The sequence below is a fragment of the Hypomesus transpacificus genome, chromosome 11 (assembly GCF_021917145.1).
Source record: "Hypomesus transpacificus isolate Combined female chromosome 11, fHypTra1, whole genome shotgun sequence".
NCBI lineage: Eukaryota > Metazoa > Chordata > Actinopteri > Osmeriformes > Osmeridae > Hypomesus > Hypomesus transpacificus.
In genome coordinates, this window is record NC_061070.1 from 7,977,943 (window position 1) to 7,997,503 (window position 19,561).

The 19,561-nt window shown below is 41.3% G+C and overlaps 2 protein-coding genes across 2 annotated transcripts in view; one reads left to right on the plus strand and one right to left on the minus strand.

The window, feature by feature from the left end:
• On the minus strand, positions 1-5,703 carry LOC124473721 (centrosomal protein of 55 kDa-like). Its single transcript, XM_047029368.1, has 10 exons — positions 5,539-5,703; positions 3,651-3,851; positions 3,149-3,409; positions 2,451-2,516; positions 1,976-2,218; positions 1,671-1,864; positions 1,390-1,582; positions 1,200-1,271; positions 723-848; positions 1-536 (listed from the first exon to the last, which is right to left on the minus strand). The coding sequence occupies exons 2-10, from the start codon at positions 3,783-3,785 to the stop codon at positions 330-332; spliced, it is 1,497 nt and encodes a 498-aa protein (XP_046885324.1). The 5' UTR covers positions 3,786-3,851; positions 5,539-5,703; the 3' UTR covers positions 1-329.
• Positions 4,389-19,561, plus strand: part of myofl (myoferlin like) — a 26,655-nt gene continuing 11,482 nt past the window's right edge. Inside the window, 26 exon segments of the mRNA XM_047029827.1 lie at positions 4,389-4,836; positions 4,839-4,871; positions 5,378-5,433; positions 5,561-5,652; positions 7,502-7,610; positions 7,724-7,820; positions 8,034-8,191; positions 8,346-8,474; positions 9,072-9,134; positions 9,384-9,434; positions 9,557-9,587; positions 9,697-9,812; positions 9,930-10,056; positions 10,233-10,336; positions 10,532-10,600; positions 10,696-10,739; positions 11,795-11,877; positions 15,651-15,689; positions 15,784-15,908; positions 16,000-16,110; positions 16,385-16,562; positions 16,733-16,857; positions 16,996-17,105; positions 17,234-17,426; positions 18,753-18,908; positions 19,121-19,252. Of these exon segments, the coding sequence (XP_046885783.1) occupies positions 4,785-4,836; positions 4,839-4,871; positions 5,378-5,433; positions 5,561-5,652; positions 7,502-7,610; positions 7,724-7,820; positions 8,034-8,191; positions 8,346-8,474; positions 9,072-9,134; positions 9,384-9,434; positions 9,557-9,587; positions 9,697-9,812; positions 9,930-10,056; positions 10,233-10,336; positions 10,532-10,600; positions 10,696-10,739; positions 11,795-11,877; positions 15,651-15,689; positions 15,784-15,908; positions 16,000-16,110; positions 16,385-16,562; positions 16,733-16,857; positions 16,996-17,105; positions 17,234-17,426; positions 18,753-18,908; positions 19,121-19,252 (2,583 nt within the window). The 5' untranslated portion in view covers positions 4,389-4,784.

Below are 19,561 nucleotides of genomic sequence, written 5' to 3' on the forward strand. Positions count from 1 at the left end.
AGCAGGAACAGTGTTTAATTGCCAACTTCCTAAGGATATTTCTCCTTAAGTAAAAAAACAGATCCCAACAGGATCCTTACCCAACAGTGTGGTCAGAAATAAAGGTCTTTCATTCATTTCTAACTGTAAAGTTGAAAATAAATGTCATGAAGACTTGAGGAAAACAACTATTTACAGTTAACCACAACACTATTATTGTTTTAGCTGGATGTTTCAAGCCTGTGGAATAGTTTACAAATGTAATACATAACTAAAACAAGAGAAATAGCTAGAATATACTGTATATACTGCTAAATATATACACACACACACAAACTCATGAGCTGTGGTCAGCCCAGACAGTGGTCTATGTGAGCGAGTAGTTCCCGGTGCTCGCTGGTGGAGTACTGGGTCCTGCAGCTAGGACACTCCAGGAAGCTTTCATCCAGCTGGTTGGGTGGACGAGACGGGGAGATTACTGTGTCCCTCGGGAGCTTGGAGGGAGAGGGTCTGCCGTGAGCTGCAACCTTGTATGGTCTTGACTCCCACTGCTCTCTCTGAGAAGGACAACGGACAATGGACCACACTGTATGATTCCAGCTCCTGTGTCAACTTCTCAAAATTGGATGTGCCATTATCCGTAGATATACGCGGGTACTTGCGTACTTGCCACACTGTTGTTACTGTACTGTATCTTTATACAAAGTATATTATTGACTGCTATGCATCCTTCCCAAACCCACCTCTGACTCCAGTTGGGCAGCGTGGTCTTTTGTTTTGCGTAGTTCTTTCAACACTTTGTGCAGCTGCTTTTGTAAATACTGGCAATCTTTCTTCTCATCCTCCAAGTCTTTGGCAGACACCTGGATCTGCAATGGTGAGAATGTATCATGACCTCAATTAAGGAAGGGAACACCAAGAGGGCAAATTCAGAGTGTAGTTTGAATGAAGGCTTGATACCCTGCCTAGGCCAACACTCTGTCTAGTTCTAATAAAGGCCAGTCTTTGTCAATGAAGAGTTACTGACAGAGAGAAGTGGATTGACAGACTGTTGATCCTTTTTAAGGGGATTAATGGCGGGATCTTTAATGAGTGGGTGGATTAGCGCCAACCTTTCAGTTTCCAGTTAATACAAAGTATTTACTCAATTACTAAAGTTGGCTTGATACAGGACTGATAACCGAGGCACGCAGTTGCAGGACTGTATAACAAAGCCCCACCTGCTGTTCAAGAACAGAGATCTTATTCTGGTCTTCATGTTGACTCAAAAGCGACTTCTGGAGAAGATTGACCTTGGAGAGGAGGAATACAGAAAAATGTAACAATGCAAGAAAGACATATTAGGTGCTCATCCCATCCAAACTGTGACGGTCAGAATTGTTTTGACCCACGTCTTTTTTTTAGTAGTACCTGCAGCAGAAGCTCAGCAGACCTACGCATTTCCCCCTCCAGCCTGGCCTCCAGCTCCTCTTCCTCGGCTCTCAGCCGACTCTCTCTGTCCCCAGAGCGACGCCTCTCCTCCTGGATACTCCTCTTGCTGTTCAGCCTCTCTTCCTGGAGATGCTGCTTGGCCTTCTCCATCTCCCTCTGCTTCTCCTCGCACCTTCACATTTATCCCCCCTGGTTACTTCTACGTGCCTGGCCTCGAATGCTTAGAACATTGCCAGTTTGTTAGTAACTCTGGCCGCTACCTCCTCTGCAGATCATTCAGTTCTCTCTGGGTGGTTTTGACATGCTCCCTCTCAGCCTCCCGCTCTCTCTTGGCCGTCAGGACCAGCTTCTCATAGTGTTCCTGCATTTGGACTAACTTCCTCTCTAAAGGGTGCATGGCATTAAATATAATAGGTGCCAAAGGGGCCTGAATAAGCTTTCTGACCAATTCAATCTGACACAGTCATTTTCAATTCAATTTATATACTTATACTCCACAAATGCAAGACTCCTGAATGAGTTGCTTGATGCTACGTGTGCTAAACAGACCACACTCCAGACAAACCGTCTTGAGGACCTTGTTTTGACAGACTATTATGGCCAGAGTGTGCAGATGCCCCAGGAGTGGGTGTCCACTGCCCACTGTCCCTGACTCACCGTCTGAATGGGCCTCATTGTGCTTCTGTGTGAGAGCCTGCTTGGCCTGGTTCAGCTGCTGCTCCAGTCCAAACACCCTGGCCAGAGCCGCCTTCACATAGGCCTCTCTCTGCTGGTCGTAAGCCAGCCACTGCTGGTTCTTGTCCAGAGCCTTGGGGGCAGATAGGGGAAATATACCCATATAGTCCAACAGACAGTTAGGCACTCACATGCCCACGCACTCACACACACACCAAATATGCTATTGTCCAAGTAGGGTGCCACTCCATGGTGTAATAACCTCATTGAGGCTGTCCTGTACGCAAAGTACACACACACAGCAATGGCCTGATTGTGCAAAGCAGAATGAAAACCATATCCAGTATCCATGAGATCATACTCACATCCCTGAGATGCTCATGGATCACAGCAGCAGTGCTGGAGCATACCTGACCATCTGATGAGCAGCTCTGCATGAAAAACAAATCATACAGGGCCGTTTCCTAATATAACATTTGCTATGCTTCGGCACACACGATCCATTCACAGAACCCCTTAATCAACTCAACGTTTACATCAACGAGGCTTGTCTTGTTGTTTGATACGGATCAATTCAAATATACACAATCAAAAAGTAAACAACGAAATAGGTTAGATAACTGCCCTTTCAACAGGACTGCTGACTGCTGAGTAAGTAGTCCTTCAGGTTTGCATCCAGGCTATTAATGTATTGTAAGATATTCTTAAACAAGTAGACTAGCTTTAAAAAAAATGCACCATACCAGCTCTACATATACGAGTCAAGGTTTGCTTTGGGGCTATCTTGTTGTTATTATCAGTGACCTATGCACTTTGTAAAGCTCTCTCTTGGAAGTCGCTTTGGATAAAAGCGTCTGCTAAATGAATAAATGTAAATGTAAGGTTAATCATATTCTCCTACTAAACAATCTCTCCCCCCCATGAGTTTGAATCAGTCAAATGTGTGAATTTAGATCAAATGCTGCCATCTAGTGTTACACTAGTTTGACACTGATTTAACAGTATTAATCTAATCTAGTGTACATGCCAGTGAGCATGAGGGCAACACTTTAGGACTAGATACATTTTTTCCCTCCAGCTCCTGGCACTTAGTAGACACAGCCACCAGCTTGTTCTTGATGTCCTCAGTTTCAGCTTGGAGGGACTGGAATAGTCTCTCTCTCTGCTCTGCTTCCTTGTGGTAGTGGTCTATCTGGGCCTGTAGATGGGCAACGGTTTCCCCACCAGTCACACGCAAATGCCTCCGCAAAGATGCTATCTCCTCATCCTTAGACAACAACTGTTGGGAGTTCCTCTCACGCAGAGTCTCCAGTGATATAATTCTCTGGGAACAACAGTCATAATAAACATGAACAGATTTTTGGGGCGTTTGAGTTGTCTTGCAAGTTATGTCATTGCTACATTACTGCATTAATGTCGTTTCTGGTTTGATTAGCTTAGATCAAATTGGAAAATGACTTCACTTTCATCACTTTCACTTTCAATGATACGTCACTTCACTCTCAATGATAAACTTCTGTAGGCCCTACCTGCTAGCCTATTAACAGTAAGGTACAGTACTTTACCTCTAGTAAAAGTTGATTATTTTCGGAATCTGATGGCTCTCCCTTTTTACGAGCAAGTTCATCCAGAGACTTCCGGAGAAAGGCATTTTCTTTTTTCAATTTGTTTATCTCCATGTCTGTTTTTGAGCTAGCCATTCAGACTTCCCAAGGTATCCTTTGCAGAATGTCCTTGGCTATGATACAGTATTGCAGTGTGGCCGTCTGAAATCAATAAACACAATTCAAAGATGTTCAAATGTTTCCGTTTGCCCGCTGTTAACATTAGTGTTGGTTCAATATCGCAGTGACTCATTTAGTGAGGAATATTTTCAACCTAGCAAGCCAGCTATAAAATCCACTATAATCTGCAAACCGTTAGAATTTTTGCTAGTTTAGTAGGCCTACCTACAGTAGTGTAGCCTAGTACGGACCGTTGATTTAAGCTACTAACCCACCACAGCAGTAGCTAGCTAGCCTATTACACTTCTGATCCTGCTACTTCTGCACTTTGTCTTTTTGAATAAAAGCATCTGTAAAAATATAAATGTATGCCTACAACTCGACCATTAAATTACACTTACAATGAATAACAACAACTTGTTAAAGAAGTACAGGTAAATTAGCTATTTTAACGGTAGTCTGACTAATTAGCTAGCTAGCACTACCTACACTACAGGTCCACAAACTGCAGTTGTCCCGCCACTGATGCCACTCTGTGCGCGCGTAAACCCGTACCAACCTGGTGGTGGCAGCTAGCCATTGCTCTATGGTTCGGCAGTGGGAACAAAGTCACGTTTTTCTACCCACCATCACCTTTGGGAAGCGCTACAAATTAAACTTTAACTTCTATACACTAATTCACTAACAGCAATATACTGGCTATAAATGAATGATTCTTACTTGAGTAAATAGCCTACTGTATTCTTATTTTTTTTTCTTTTTAATTCTGTTTGCTGCGATTTGTTCGCAGTCAAAAATAAATAAGTAATGGGAACTGACTCATTGAGAGGAACTGCGCTGCAAATGCACCCCTCTCATTTCCTTTTTAATTTGTTGGATTGGGTTTCTGGCTACCTAGAGCGATTAAGAGCGTGCAAAGCAAGGAGATGATGTACATTTTCTGAGAGAATTAAACGGACTCAAATAAATGCAACAATGTTGCGGGTGTCAGTGGAATCTGCCTACAATATCCCCAAAAAGACATTCGGAATCCAGATCCAATAACTGCAATTGTGTTTAAAGGTAATGTACCCAGTTCACGTTTTAATTTCTCTCCTGTAAGAACGATGCCAATTATAGGCTAATACGAGCACAAGTCTAAATTAAAGTTTTACGGCTCCAAAAGTTCTTATATCTTTCATCATGTTTTGTGGGGCACTAGACAAAACAAACAACAAACTAATAAAATGCATAAAAGGGCTTGGTTATAAGTGAATGTAGGCATTGGACATTTCAGTTGATTTAATAATAGTCCTAAACATCAGTTTCTTCTTTTTTCATTTACTGTGATAAACCTAAGTTACCAGTGGTAGAATTTCCTTATAAGGCAAGAGGGCTCTAAGCCTGCTACAGCTGGTTCTGTAATTTGTTTGAAGTGTAAACACACCCAGGAGAGTCCAAGACCGTTTTACAATTGAGATACAATAACAATACTACAGTAAAATCACTGCATTTCTAGAAGCTATGACTGAATTTGAAGAAAATGTGTTGGGGATGAGGTTTCAATCAATGAATGACTCTGTTCACAGGGGAAAAAAAGAAAACCAAAGCAATTGACAATGAATTAAATCCTGCTTGGAATGAAGTAAGTGTACATGTGTCAAATTGATATCCCCAAAAATCTGATAGAACAAAGAAGGGAGGGAAACTTGAATGAATGCAAAATGTAGATAAAGAAAATGTAACCTACATTTATTGTTTTTGCAATACAGGTCCTTGAATTTGACCTCAAAGGCAGCCCTTTGGATTCCTCTTCTTTCATTGATGTAGTTGTGAAAGACTATGAAACTATTGGCAAAGACAAGTATGTGCACAGTATCTCCAAACACTCACCAACACATTACTACTACTCCCCCTCTTTCTTTCTCTCTTTCTTTGTCCCATTAGTGTTACATTACTTTGGGTAGTCAGTTCAGCATTGTTGATTAAACCAACATACTACAGGTATGGAGGGGGGCGGGGGGCGGGGGGCGGGGGGGGGGGGGGGTCATACCGTAGAGAAATCTAACTGTGACAATCTTCACTGCAATGGGACAACAATGTTCATGCACAACAGAAGCATGAGGAGCACAACGTCTTTCTTTGCTTAAAAATAATGGCTTTAATATATGTCAGTTAAGTATACATGTTAGTTAAGACCCCAGTTAACCTTTACAAGCTGAAAGTAGATGTAGATATCACAGAATATTAAAATGTTGGTCTCCTCGTTGTCTCTATTCTCTGCATAGCCTATGTTATAAGCCAGACTGCGTTGCCTAAATATGGTCTTCCTCCGTTCCATATTTGGACATCTACGTCACAACAAGAGGCTTTATAAAAAGCTTTCAGCACAACCAACTGTGCCACACCTGGTACCATGTTCAGACTTGTGTATATCATGAAAGCTAAGATTCCTCACTGATCAAATCTTTAACTCTCACCTTACCTTACATTGCACAGATTGGGTGGCAGACAAACTCACAATCAAGAAAGCACAAACAAATCTTAACAAGATTGCTTGTGCACAATATAATTTAGAAGCTTACAAAATAAACAAAGTTAAAGTTTACTAATCCATTATCTAAAGCAAGTTAGATCGATTTCTGTGATCTAAAATAAAGTTTCATGTAATATTAAGAAATAAGCACCTTGATTCGTTTAACAAAAATATGAGTAGTTGGTTAATCACAGAAATCCAAAAACAAATGTATTATTCAAGAATGACTTGGAACAATGGGTTCTGCAGTGGGCATCACAAAGCAGTCTTCAGTAAATTATTTTGCAATTCTTCCAGCTGTGTGTTTCATTCTCTTTGTCCAAAGACAGATTACTTCAAATCACTGAATACATACAAAGTGTGTGTCTTTTGGTCTGCCGTATCTGTCTCTCTCCTTCCCTTTCTCAGTTTGTCTTCTCTTCTCTCTCTCCTTCCCTCCCTCTTTCTCTCTTGATCTATGTCTCACTCTTTCCGTCTTTCTGTTCCTCCTCCTTTCTTCCTCTCTCCATGCCTGTTGCAGAAACTAATTCCTCTTTGCCTCTCCTCATCCCACCTTTTAATTATTCCAGATTTGTGGAAATGTCTGTTGCTCTTCGAGAAGGTAGAAAGTAAGCATGGTAAACTGCCATTTTGTCATTGTGATCGATATACAGTAAACAGACACATTATATGAGTTCAGTCTTTTTCTAATATTATCTGGCCGTAAGAGAGTTCCTCCCATGTAACCCCAGAGATACCCTGGCATGAAAGTCCATTGGTTAAAATTGTACGTAACAGAGCTTTCAATGTCAGCCTCAAAACTCAGCTATTAAGCAATGCATTATCAATTGCACAAATACATAATCTTTCCAGTTCCCCTTAAAATAAAGTCAGTTTGGCAATTATAATGCTCTACATTGCCAGGTTTGATGCCTTTGTTATGTTCATTAAATCTGAAACTAAGAACTTGGAACTTTGACTAACTTAATGGAAACTCTACATCACCCAGACAAGCAATGTCTGGTCCTGACAAAGGGAGAGTGGGAAGGAGACAAATAACCCAATACAAATATGTAATCCAATAATGCCTAAATCCTATAAAGTGGCTTAATTTTTGGAATGCAATCTGTGCATTATTCATGCATTTTCACCAGTAATATATAAATAACTATGAGTGTAATTGTTGTCTTACTATTAGATTCATTGGCTCAGCGAAGGTCTTTCTGAAAGATCTGGCTTCTGGAAACAGCAAGACCCTCCCTGCCAAAAATCTCCCTTTGATCAATGAGAAACAACAGGCAATTGGGGTGAGTTACATGGCCAGGTCTCCACACTGTAATGTATGGATCTTTCTAGATTTTCAGAACAATTCATGAATTCAAAATATTTTAAGACATGTAAATTAAGATTTGTCCTTCAGGCGACAATTAATTTGATGATTGGATATGAACCGCCTGCAAGCATCACGCCCATCTCAAATGACCAGCCTGATGTATATTTGTCACATGGGGACCCAGGTACATTATGGAGTGGCTTACAGCTATTTGGGCTGTGCTGATTGCTTATTAACATGATTAACACTGGTAAACATTCTTACGGCAGGAATAACTAGCATTTATCATCTGGGAAATCATGCCAGACAGACATTCTCAGGATCTATATGTTTTCTGAATAATTTGTTTAAAATGACAGTACAAAAAATGTATGTGTTTGGCCTTCCTGAATGACAGGTGAGGGGGAGGAAGAGGAGGATTTAAATGGAGGGGGGCAGTTGGGGACACATGGTGTGACGCCTTTTCCTGGGCAACCGGGGAACCCGACCCAGAAGATCAGACCCGCTAGCATCAAGAGACACAAAGCCCTGGCTAACAAGCTGCAAGACTTCCAGGTGAATTCAGGGATTATCTTCAAAGAAGGAAATTATTAATGACTTATTTGACCAAGTTGCGCATCCTGTTGGATTTCCTTTTGAACTAAACAGTGAATTGTTTCTTGTGTAAAAGTTTGTTCATGTATTTCACCCTGTTCTCCATAATGAGCAGATCCGTGTTCGGGTTATTGAGGGTCGTCAGTTGCCGGGCAATAACATCAAGCCGGTGGTCAAAGTGAGTGTGTGTGGACATACCCACAGAACCAGAACCAGGAGAGGAAACAACCCATTCTTTGATGAGGTAAAACATTTGTCAAAGATGGGTTTTGAAGTGTTTACACTACATATCTTCTTCCAGTCCAAGTGTTGTTAACAGTTATTTTTTATATATTTTAATTTGGTGAAAAGCCCTGTTACAATTTTACATTGTTTAATGTGAAAACCAAATGAAAAGCTTACACAAAGTAGGCCTACATAGCAATACATTGGGAATGATATATACTTTTTTTAATCACAAACTCACAAAGTTTTTCACCAGTGTTATTCAGACAGACACCATCTTCTTATCTGTTCCCTATGTTGGTTTAGCCCTTCCTTTTCATGCTTATGTATTTCCTGAAATCATTCATCTCCGCAACTTTGATGACATGGATTACAACAAACACACTGTTTAATTTCTTTAATCTTTAATAGTCTACTTGGGTGCTCACAATCAAATACAAAAGTTGGGACCATATCTTTCAATGGTATACTTTAAATCCCATTGTTTCAAATAATTTCAGTGTCTGCCTATGTGTACAGAAAATGTTTACAGGGATGTGCACAGGATCTATTAACAATGTATCTTTTTACTATAAAGTACAGTGTAACTATAATCTACCAAAACGTCTGCCCGCAGATTTTTTTCTACAATGTCAACATGCTTCCCTCTGAGCTGTTCGATGAGTATGTCAGTTTTCGGGTGAGTGCTGCCTGCTCTCACTGTGTTTTTTAAGCCTAGCTTCCACTCTGAAAGGATGATCTTCTTTCCCTTCAGTCATCTTGAAAAATCTTCCACAGCTGTGCTCTAAAACCCTTTGGTTGATCTTTGGCTGTGACGTACAACACCATACCTGGTTTGGGGTTATCCACAATGCACAGAAGTTAGCTTTGTGGGGCTGAATGATTACTGGCTGTTGACATTGCTTTGTTTGGCCTTTCTCCAATACAGGTGTATGACTCCTACTCACTTAGAGCAGACAGTCTTATTGGGGAGTTCAAGGTGACGTATGGACCATTCTTTACACAGCTTGCCCTTGAATTCCAGTAAAAATAGAACCGGCTGTAATATATTTTAATGTTTTGGTTATATGTATACATATTTTTGCCCTTCTATATTTCCAGCTGGATGTTGGTAACATTTACAATGAACCAGGTTAGTTCTTTTTAGAAAAGTACACACATAGTATCTAGGCCTAACCCAAAAGGTGTAAAACAAATGGATATCTGGATGACTTATGTCTATGTATGTGTGTGTTTATCAGCTCATGCCATTATGAGGAAGTGGCTCCTTCTGAGTGATCCTGATGACTCCAGTTCAGGGGCAAAAGGCTACCTCAAAGTCAGCATGATGGTCATGGGAACAGGGGATGAGCCACTGGTATAACTGCAGACCCCCCCATACATGGAATACATGTGTCATACAGGCATAAACTATATGTACAGACATTACACATTACTTAGTAACTATTCTCTATTCTCCTCACTCTCCATCCAGACTGAGAAGAAGGTGCGTAACGAGGAGCAGGACGACATAGAGAGCAACCTGCTGGTGCCAGCCGGGGTCAACATGAGATTGGTCACTCTTAACCTCAAAGTGTACCGGGCGGAAGACATGCCTCAGAGTACGCACATTACAGAGGCTCTTTTCAATACATATGACATTAGTTGGTCCCAGAGGGAAAATTGCACGAAAGATGACAAGATCAAAACCCCAGAAATTACACAGTAGCTAAGATACATTATAACAGACACATTTTAAGACATACTATCCCTTAATTATACTTTTGATATTTTACAGTGGATGATGCATTTGTACAGACCATAAAAAATGTGTTTGGTGGAGCCGGAGACAAAAAAAACTTGGTTGACCCTTTTCTGGAGGTCAGCTTTGCTGGAAAAAAGGTATCTGTGAAAAAAAGAACAGGCAAGATAGCTTGCACGTTTTATTAGGATAATATAATGAACCCTTGTCTTAATATTTTTGAGTACAGAATGGTTGAGGAGAGTAGCAATTCATTATGAATCACACTGTTACAGTATGTTACGATATACAGTATATATAAAATTCTGAAAATTGATAACTAGTTTTTGTCTTAGCTGTGCACCAAAATAATTGAGAAAAATGCCAATCCAGAGTGGAACCAAGTGATAAGCCTCCAGGTCAAGGTGCGTATTGTACGACTCTAAACTTTTCCAGAGTAGGCTATCCATTGATGCTAGTCAAACCATGAGCTTAATTGCTCTCTGCTCTTCTGTCACAGTTCCCCTCAATGTGTGAACGCATCAAGTTGACCTTATATGACTGGTGAGAAAATACTTACATTCACAAACATACAATCGTTTAACCCTCGTGTTGTCTTAACATTCTGTACACTCCCCTTGTCCTAACGGTCAAAAATGACCCACCTTCACCAAACCCCTAAAATAAAGCAGCTCAATTGAATTTTAAACTCATAAACTTTTTTAGCATGAAGAAACAACCTGTACTTTATCACAACATTTGTCAATATGCAGGTTTTACCTCTTCACATTGCAGAAAGACTACATTTGATCAGTGGACAACTATTCGTTTTTATTACAGCAGACCTTTCATAACTGTTTTCTTTACTAAAGTAGAGGTGTATTATTGCTTCATGCTCCGGGTTGTATTATTCCCCATGTTTTTCTTCAGATACCTCCTCTTCTTAATCATTGTACTCTTGTTTCTTCTGGACATCTGAAAATATCAGATCTACAACCTGTAGATCTGAGACCCTAACCCTGTTGGGCACTGAAATATGCAGTCATGGCTTCCGCAAAGAATACTGGGGGTACTGTCATTTGCAGGACCTTTGTAGCCTCTGACTGCATTCCCCATTAGTAAACAATGCTGAAATTTGGTTTAGTTTGTCTGAAATTGTTTTTATTTTGTCTGTGAGCTTGAGTCATGTAGGGAGGGGAGATGCTGCACCTGCACACAGAAGTTTTAGCTTTGTCTGAGTTCAATCAGTAGCACAAATAATGTAATTATCTTATTGTATGTGTGTGAGTGTATGTGTGTGTGTGTGTGTGTATGTGTGTCCAATATTTTTTTTTGCGGTGTCTATAATGGTTTTATAACTGCCGGGTCAAAAATGACCCCTAAGACAATCTTTGTACCCTAGTGGTGTACAGCTTTCATGGAAATGTGAACAAAGACAATGTTTCACTTTTTCTAATGTTGGTCATTTTAGGAAAAGTCATTAATTTTCAGGTAAAAAAAATAACATTTAGGGGTTTTTCTCTGCTGATAAACATAGTGACGGGTCATTTTTGACCCCTAGGACAACACAAGGGTTAAAACATTGTAGGAGTATGTAACGGTACTTCTTTGTCTTCCAGGGATCGACTAACCAGGAATGATATTATTGGGACTACATTTCTGAATATGACCAAAATAGCTTCATCTGGGGGAGAGATTGAAGGTATGCATTATACTTGTCTTCCTCTATTGGATGACAAATTTTGCTTTTTGGATAGGATTGGATCAATCCTGGTCCTTTGAGTTCGCTGACAGGGCGGACTTACCCATTGGGCAAAGTAGGCAACCGCCTGGGGCCCCCAGCTACCAGGGGCCCCTTGAAAGACTCCATAAAAATACAATATGATCAATAATAACTATACGAATAATAAAAATCCATTAAGTTGTCAACAAAGATCCCAACAGAGCGTGTATTCTATTTGTGTCAACGCAGACTTCCCCTCCCAGCCGATCCTACTGTGGACTATTCCATCGATTGCAGCAACTGCGCAGCAAAGCACGTCATATCAATTGGTTAATATGAAACAGTAGAAGAGGCCTAAATTTATTGCAAAAACCAATTTGCTAAATGAAACGCAACTCCCCGAGCGGAGCACAAAAGAGAAAGACAAAAGAGGAGAGTAAACAAGTAGTTGCCAAACTGAAACTACAGAAGGAAACGTGCTTTTTCTCTCCACTGGTATCAAATAATGCGGCAGCTTACACGCAGTAGCCTGACGTTGTCATACTCATAATTCTAGTCAGAATATGAGTCTGAAAACTCTCCGTTGGGCTGTGACTACGGGGCGTGTTTCAACCGAACTCATAAAACAAATGCCTCTTCGCTCAATTGGATAGACCTACAACCAATCAGAGCAACGTTATATGTTATTTGTTAAAAACGAATTCAACCCAAGCGCTCTTTCTTGACGTTGTTGATTACGTTACTGTTGATCATCTGTCCATCATCGTACGAAGCCCGCCCTGGCAATTTCATTGGTCCTTCCCGATTCTGGTTTTCTGTATTTGTCCCCAATAGGGGTTATGCAGAGCGCTCAGCGTTCGAACCGGAAAACAGATGTAATAGTTTCCGCTTCTCACTTCTGTACACATCTGCAGCGCTAGGTGATCCAAATAACTTATATTGACAGGGAAGTTCAAGTATTTTATAAGTTGTATTACTCTCTACATTAGGGTAAGTGTGACAGGAATAAAGTGATGAGTTCATATAACGTTATAATAGCCTAACGTTAGACCGTTTCCCAGGAGGTAGCACTAACACTAGCTCTACACATTAACTACAACATTACAGTAGGCTACATAGCTACACAACTAGTGCTAAGTTATCAATGAAATATATGAATTCAGCAAATTAATTTAAGAAGCTCATTTTAATTTAGTGTCATATCCTTATCATTATTCTGGTTTCTATAGCTAGGACCTATCGTTCCTAGAAGGAATTACATTTACTAGCCTACTACTAGGCCCAAAAAAACGTTAGAGTTAGCAGGTGTATAAGATTACGCTACCGACAAAATTGACCTGTCAATAAATACTGTCACACTGGTAGTTGTTGCAGTTGATTGCCAAACACTGCATTCTTTGAGTCCACTTGGACTTCTACAGGTACAGTCTTCGTTTGACTGTTTTAATCGTCTGCGAGCAAAAAAAAAAAGGCTACTCCCCAGGGTACTCGGGGCTCTGGAAGTCCGTTTGGCAATCCTGTGTACATGGGAAATTGTAATTAAGGGTAGCTCCTTTAAACACCGGCTATAGTAGGTTGCCTTTACTACGCTGTGTTTACCTCTAAAGCGGCCGGCCGGAAGTAGTTACATCTGTTTTGTAGAACCCGGAAGAATGTTGCGCATAACCCCTATACGAGACCCTCCAAACATAGCCTGGCTGCCAGCCCCACTTCTCCCTGCCCACAAAATAATTTGTTCGGGAAGTTGGGTCTGGAGGGTCTCGTATTGGGGACAACTACAGAAAACCAGAATCGGGACGGACCAATGAAATTGCTAGAGCGGGCTTTATACGATGATGGACAGATGATCAACAGTAACGTAATCAACAACGTCACGAAAGAGCGCTTGGGTTGAATTCGTTTTCAACAAACAAAATATTACGTTGCTCTGATTGGTTGTAGGTCTATCCAATTGAGCGAAGAGGCATTTGTTTTACGAGTTCGGTTGAAACACGCCCCGTAGTCACAGCCCAACGGAGAGTTTGCAGACTCATATTCTGACTAGAATTATGAGTATGACAACGTCAGGCTACTCCAAACCCAACTTCCCGACCAAATTTGTTTTGTGGGCGGGGAGAAGTTGGGCTGGCAGCCAGGCTATACACGCAGAGCTCTAGACTGAGACCAAATTTGGCATTGTTACTGACAATGATCGCTTCCAGCAAACTTTTTTTGAATTAGCCATTTCCCCCCAAATACATGTGAAGTTTATTTACGTTTTGGGGGGCATATTTTTTAGTTAGCAGATGGTATGCCTACTGTTTGAATCGCGATTCCATCTGAAATACTGCCGGTGACACTGTTGTTACAATAGCTTGTTTCAAAGGGGGTTCTGAAAATGAATTGATGCAATATGAGTAGGCTAAATGCTTGAAAATATCACTAGAAGGGGAAAACTTACGGGACATAGAGTCAGAGGTTAGGACCGTTTTACACCGGATTGCCCAATATCTTCGTTTGATCCAACTTTTTAATATTCCCTCTTCCAGGGGAAATGAGAAGACAACCGTTTCATTCTACTCTTCACTTTTTGTATTTTGAATTGTAAATGAGTAGCAACGAATGTATGCTTTTAATATGCAATCTTCATAAATGGTATGCATTTTTATATAAAATATACAAAAATATCAGTTGTAAAAATTACAATTAATAAACGGACCCATCTGCAACCAACGCTAGCAAGCACACCTGCAATTTCCCCAGAAATTGTACCCTCTGTAGTTATTGGATATACTCAAGCCGACGGTGACAGCACAACCATTGTTCTCTCTCATATATTATTATTGTTTCTTTTCCCACCCCTAAGGATCCCTCAATATTTGAAATACAGAGACAACGTCGGTGTCAAAAGGTTCATCTTGGTAGCGATTGCGTTGCTTCTATTTTTATTTATGATCTGTTGCATGGTTTAAGTCTAAATCAAGTTTTTGTGGCGAAAAGTGAAGCTAACGGTGGCTAACTTGCTAGCCACAGTCCCTGACGTTACTAACGTCACACAAACACGCGTGACTACCTGTAACTGAACATAAGTTTAGCAGCTGTTAACATCTGGGAGATGGCTAGGCTAACTAGCTTTACCAAAAATGTCAAGACAGCTGAAGAAACGCCACTTTCAGAGACGCCAACTATTTTCGGTTTTCAATCTTAAAATAAACATTCCTTATATAAATGTTTGTTTTTTGATTTATTATGACATTATATTACAAGTAAACCTAACTGATTCTCGCTGTACGCGAGACACTGGTAAGAAACATATTTCCACTGCGGTTTAACCTAGGAAGCCAAACAGCGACAGAACATTTTCTGCGCTCCCCTTACCTAAATAAAAAGTCCCCGGTTTGTATTTTAATTGATGAGACTATTAGACTACTAACCTCAACATCTGTTCTGTTATTAGGAAACGTGGTTGAAATGTGAAACTAGGCTGTGGTAGCTCTACTTAGACTACCTAGTTTCCCACTCTTTAAAATCTGTCAATGAATGCATTAAATACAATGTTGGTGCCAAACAAATATGTAAATGAGCAGCAATGCTTTTAAATCTATACAACCTTCATAAATGATAAGTATGTATTTTTTGCAAGTTTAAATTGGGGGGGGGGGGGGGGGGGGGGGGACCATATGCCAGAGTAAATAAATCATGAGCCAGCAGGTCTGGTTCCGAGGTCATACAGCACACTGTCTCACCTAGATGTTTTTGTCCCTTTTAAACAGACACACCTGCTGAAAATGTCAACACTCTGTCGTCTAAAGGTGAACAACATTGCCGTACATTCTATATGAGTAGTTCGAACACATCCAGTATTTAGAAACCAAACAAAGTTAGACAACAAACTTTGGTTCCTAGTGAGCAATGCGGAGTCAGAGATTGGCTTTCTCCCTGCCTTTGGGCCATGCTACCTTAACTTGTATGGGAGTCCCAGAGAGTTCAGTGGCCTGCCAGACCCATATGAGGAACTCAACACAGGCAAGGTAAAAACACAACTGCAATGTCAACAACCAATGAATCACATTCATTTTCATAAGCTGTGCAAGAAGACAATATCATGGCTATGTGCTACAGGGCGAGGGAGTGGCTTACAGGGGCAGGGTGCTCATCGAGGTATCCACTGAGCTGAAGGACAAAGCCAGGATGCTGGAAGACATCCCCAGTGACGACATCCTGGTGACGCAGGTATAGTAATAATAATAATAAATGTTATTTAAAGGCGCCTTTCTCGGCACTCAAGGAAACCGTACAGGGTACAAAATACATTTTAAAACAGCAAAATAAAGAATACAACAACATTAAAAACAACAGAAGAAGGCAGAGTAATTACATTAAATGGAATATGCAGTTTTAAACAAATGGGTCTTGAGTTCCAAGGTATGGACTGCTCATACTACTTAAGTCAGCCTAACACCATGGTGGTAACGCTCTTTCCTCCCATCCAACCTTCTCTGAGCAGAAGTACCAGAGAAAGAGGAAGTACTCGCTGTGCGCCGTGTTCCACAGTGCGTGCATGCTCCAGGAGCCAGGAGAACCGATCCAGTTTGAGGTCAGCATCGGCAACTACGGTAACAAGCTGGACTCTACCTGCAAACCCTCGCCATCCACCACCCAGTACAGCTATGCTGTGTTTGACGGTAAGAACATGCTCAGAGGCAACAAGCAACACCCTTTGGATGTTTAGAAATGTGAAGAAAAACGGATGTCCAAAAAATCAACTACAATTCCCAGTGACCCCTATTAAACACCAAGAACTTTGGGTCTATACGTAGCAGACCAATAGGCTCCCTGTTTCTATGTCCTGCAGGTAACCACTACTATTACCTGCCCTGGGCTGACACCAAGCCCGTCGTCATTCTTACCTCCTCTTGGGAGGACATTGGCCACCGCCTGGATACCATCAACATCCTCCTCTTCCTTGCTGACAGACTGGTGAGATAAACTGTTGGTGCTGTTTTGCTGTGGTCTGTCAATTCATACTACCCTGTGTGCATACTGTACTTTACTCTTATGCTTTTGGCTAATAGATAGATATTTAACCCTGCTGAATCACACCATTTGCGTCTGCAGGAGTCCAACTTGACCTCTTTGAAAACAGCCATCCTCGCCAAGGCTTCCGAAGCCCGTTTGGTTGAGATCTGGCTAAAACTCATCAACCTTGTGATCGAGGACCTAAGCAGGTAGTGTATGTCACCTGATGCTGTTGATAGTTACGATAACTAAGGACCCAACCTTTTCATAAAAACAAAACATTTTCATGTAAGTATTACAGGACTTATCCCCATGACTTATCCCCATGTTGTGGAAGTTTCCATGTCCCAGAGCTGGAGGGCAGGCCCAACCTGACAGCCCTAGACCTCCAGATCAAGACCCTACGCGATGCTGTGGTGGCCAGCATTAGAGACATGGCCAAGCGGATGAAGGAGGAAGCCACCGATATTAAAGTCACGCTGAGCGACATTGAAGATTGGCTGTATAGGCTCCAGCAGCTGGCTGATGAGGTCAGGGGGCTAAGACTGTCTGATTCTCTGTTCTGCTCTCTGACAGGAAGTAGTGTTCTGTATCTCTCTGTCTCTGTCTGTCTGTCTCTCTGTCTCTGTTTCTCTCTCTCTCTCTCTGCCTCATGTACTAACGCTTTTGCGCCCACTTCAGGCGTATTTGTTTCGCAATTTGCGCGTAAAAGCATGGAGAAGTATGTACAAACATGGCATACTGAGGTAAAAGCGCAGACTGTCGTGGGAACGTGGGAAAATGGAAATTGCGCTTTTCCATGTCATGCATATGCATTCACGGGAGGGTCAAGGTGAAAGTGGGAGTTTCCCATAAAGTAGGGTGACCAGATTTAAGTTTGTGAAAATTGGTTGGTTGTTTAATGTGTCTTGTCCATATATTAAAGCAATAAATGTAACAAATACATTCTTTATATGGCCACATATTAAAATAAGAAAATAAAGACACATTTACGTTTCGGCATGGCTGCAGATGTCATGTAGCCTGACGTTGTCATACTCATAATTCTAGTCAGAATATGAGTCTGAAAACTCTCCGTTGGGCTGTGACTACGGGGCGTGTTTCAACCGAACTCGTAAAACAAATGCCTCTTCGCTCAAATGGATAGACCTACAATCAATCAGAGCAACGTAATATGTTGTTTGTTGAAAACGAATTCAACCCAAGCGCTCTTTCGTGACGTTGTTGATTACGTTACTGTTGATCATCTGTCCATCATCGTATAAAGCCCGCCCTGGCAATTTCATTGGTCCGTCCCGATTCTGGTTTTCTGTAGTTGTCCCCAATACGAGACCCTCCAGACCCAACTTCCCGAACAAATTATTTTGTGGGCGGGGAGAAGTTGGGCTGGCAGCCAGGCTAGATGTCATGTGCTGTTGTAAACAATGCAACTAGTGGAGGCAGCAATTGGTGCTCAGTGTTGCCAGATTGGAAATGCCGAAGTATCGTACCAAAGGCTCAAAATTATCCTTGTTACATTACAAATATTGGCATCAGGATCATTTCAAACAGTCGTCGCTGTTTTGACTTTGGTGGCTGATCCATGATAGAAAGAGAGACCCATTCAATTGTGCGTGTAAATGCTCGCAATGTACGGTATAGTGGGCGGAGAAAGGCGCTGATTAAATCCGATGACCTGCAGGTTTCGTAAATACGACGTAAACTTAAATATCAAAGCGTGCGCAATCTGCGGGTTGGCCATGGCGCTAGTAACGCTACGTTAGCAAATGTACGTACATGAGGCCCTCTGTCTCTTGCTCTTCTTTTCCATCTCTCCATATCTTCATACCTCTCATCCTGCACCCCCTGCTGCTCAGCCCCAGAATAGCTTGCCAGACGTGATCATCTGGATGCTGCGAGGAGAAAAGAGGGTGGCCTATGCCCGTGTACCAGCCAATCAGATCCTTTACTCCACCAACAGCGAGCAAGCCTGTGGGAAGCATTGTGGCCGCACACAGACCATCTTCATGCAGGTAAAAAGTAGGCTAATCTACAGAGACCTTTCTGAGCCAACAACAGCGGCATTCCAATTTGTGATGAGGACAAAAACTTGACTTGATTTGATTGCTATTGTGTATATTCCACAATTATTCTGTTATTCTCTCGAAAACAAATCACAGTTGAAAGTCTGTATAAAGTATCAATTTTGACTCATTGTGTGTCATGATTATGTTTGTTTACTCAGTATCCCATGGACAAAAACAAAGGTGTAAAGATTCCAGTTCAGGTCCGTGTCAACATGTGGCTGGGATTATCTGCTCATGAGAAGAAGCTCAACAGCTTTGCACAAGGGACCTTCAGCGTGTTTGCAGAAATGGTAAAGTATTTACAGTATGGGTTCGCCGATATAAAAAAAGATACAAAAAAGCTGTGTACAAACAATACATTGATATCTGGTCTTCTTGGCTAGAGAGACAAAACACTAATTTGTTGACTGTCATATTAGGTTCTTTAGTATTGAAATACTTCTCTTAATTTCTACTCTAGGTAGACTTAAAGAGCAAAGTGTCAACGATGTCCTTCAGTGTCAAGGTCATCTTCACTTGGATTTATTTAGGATACATTCTTAATCAAACCAGCCTGATCCTACACTCAAATATCAAAATCAATCTATCTAGTAATTATC

Coding starts and splice junctions, on each gene's coding strand:
- LOC124473721 (XM_047029368.1), bottom strand. CDS start 3,785: ATGGCTAGCTCAAAAACAGACATGGAGATAAACAAATTGAAAAAAGAA. Junction 2,517..3,148: donor AGGAGCTGGAGGGAAAAAAT/GTATCTAGTCCT, acceptor TTTTTCATGCAG/AGCTGCTCATCAGATGGTCA. Junction 537..722: donor CTGCCCAACTGGAGTCAGAG/GTGGGTTTGGGA, acceptor TGTCCTTCTCAG/AGAGAGCAGTGGGAGTCAAG.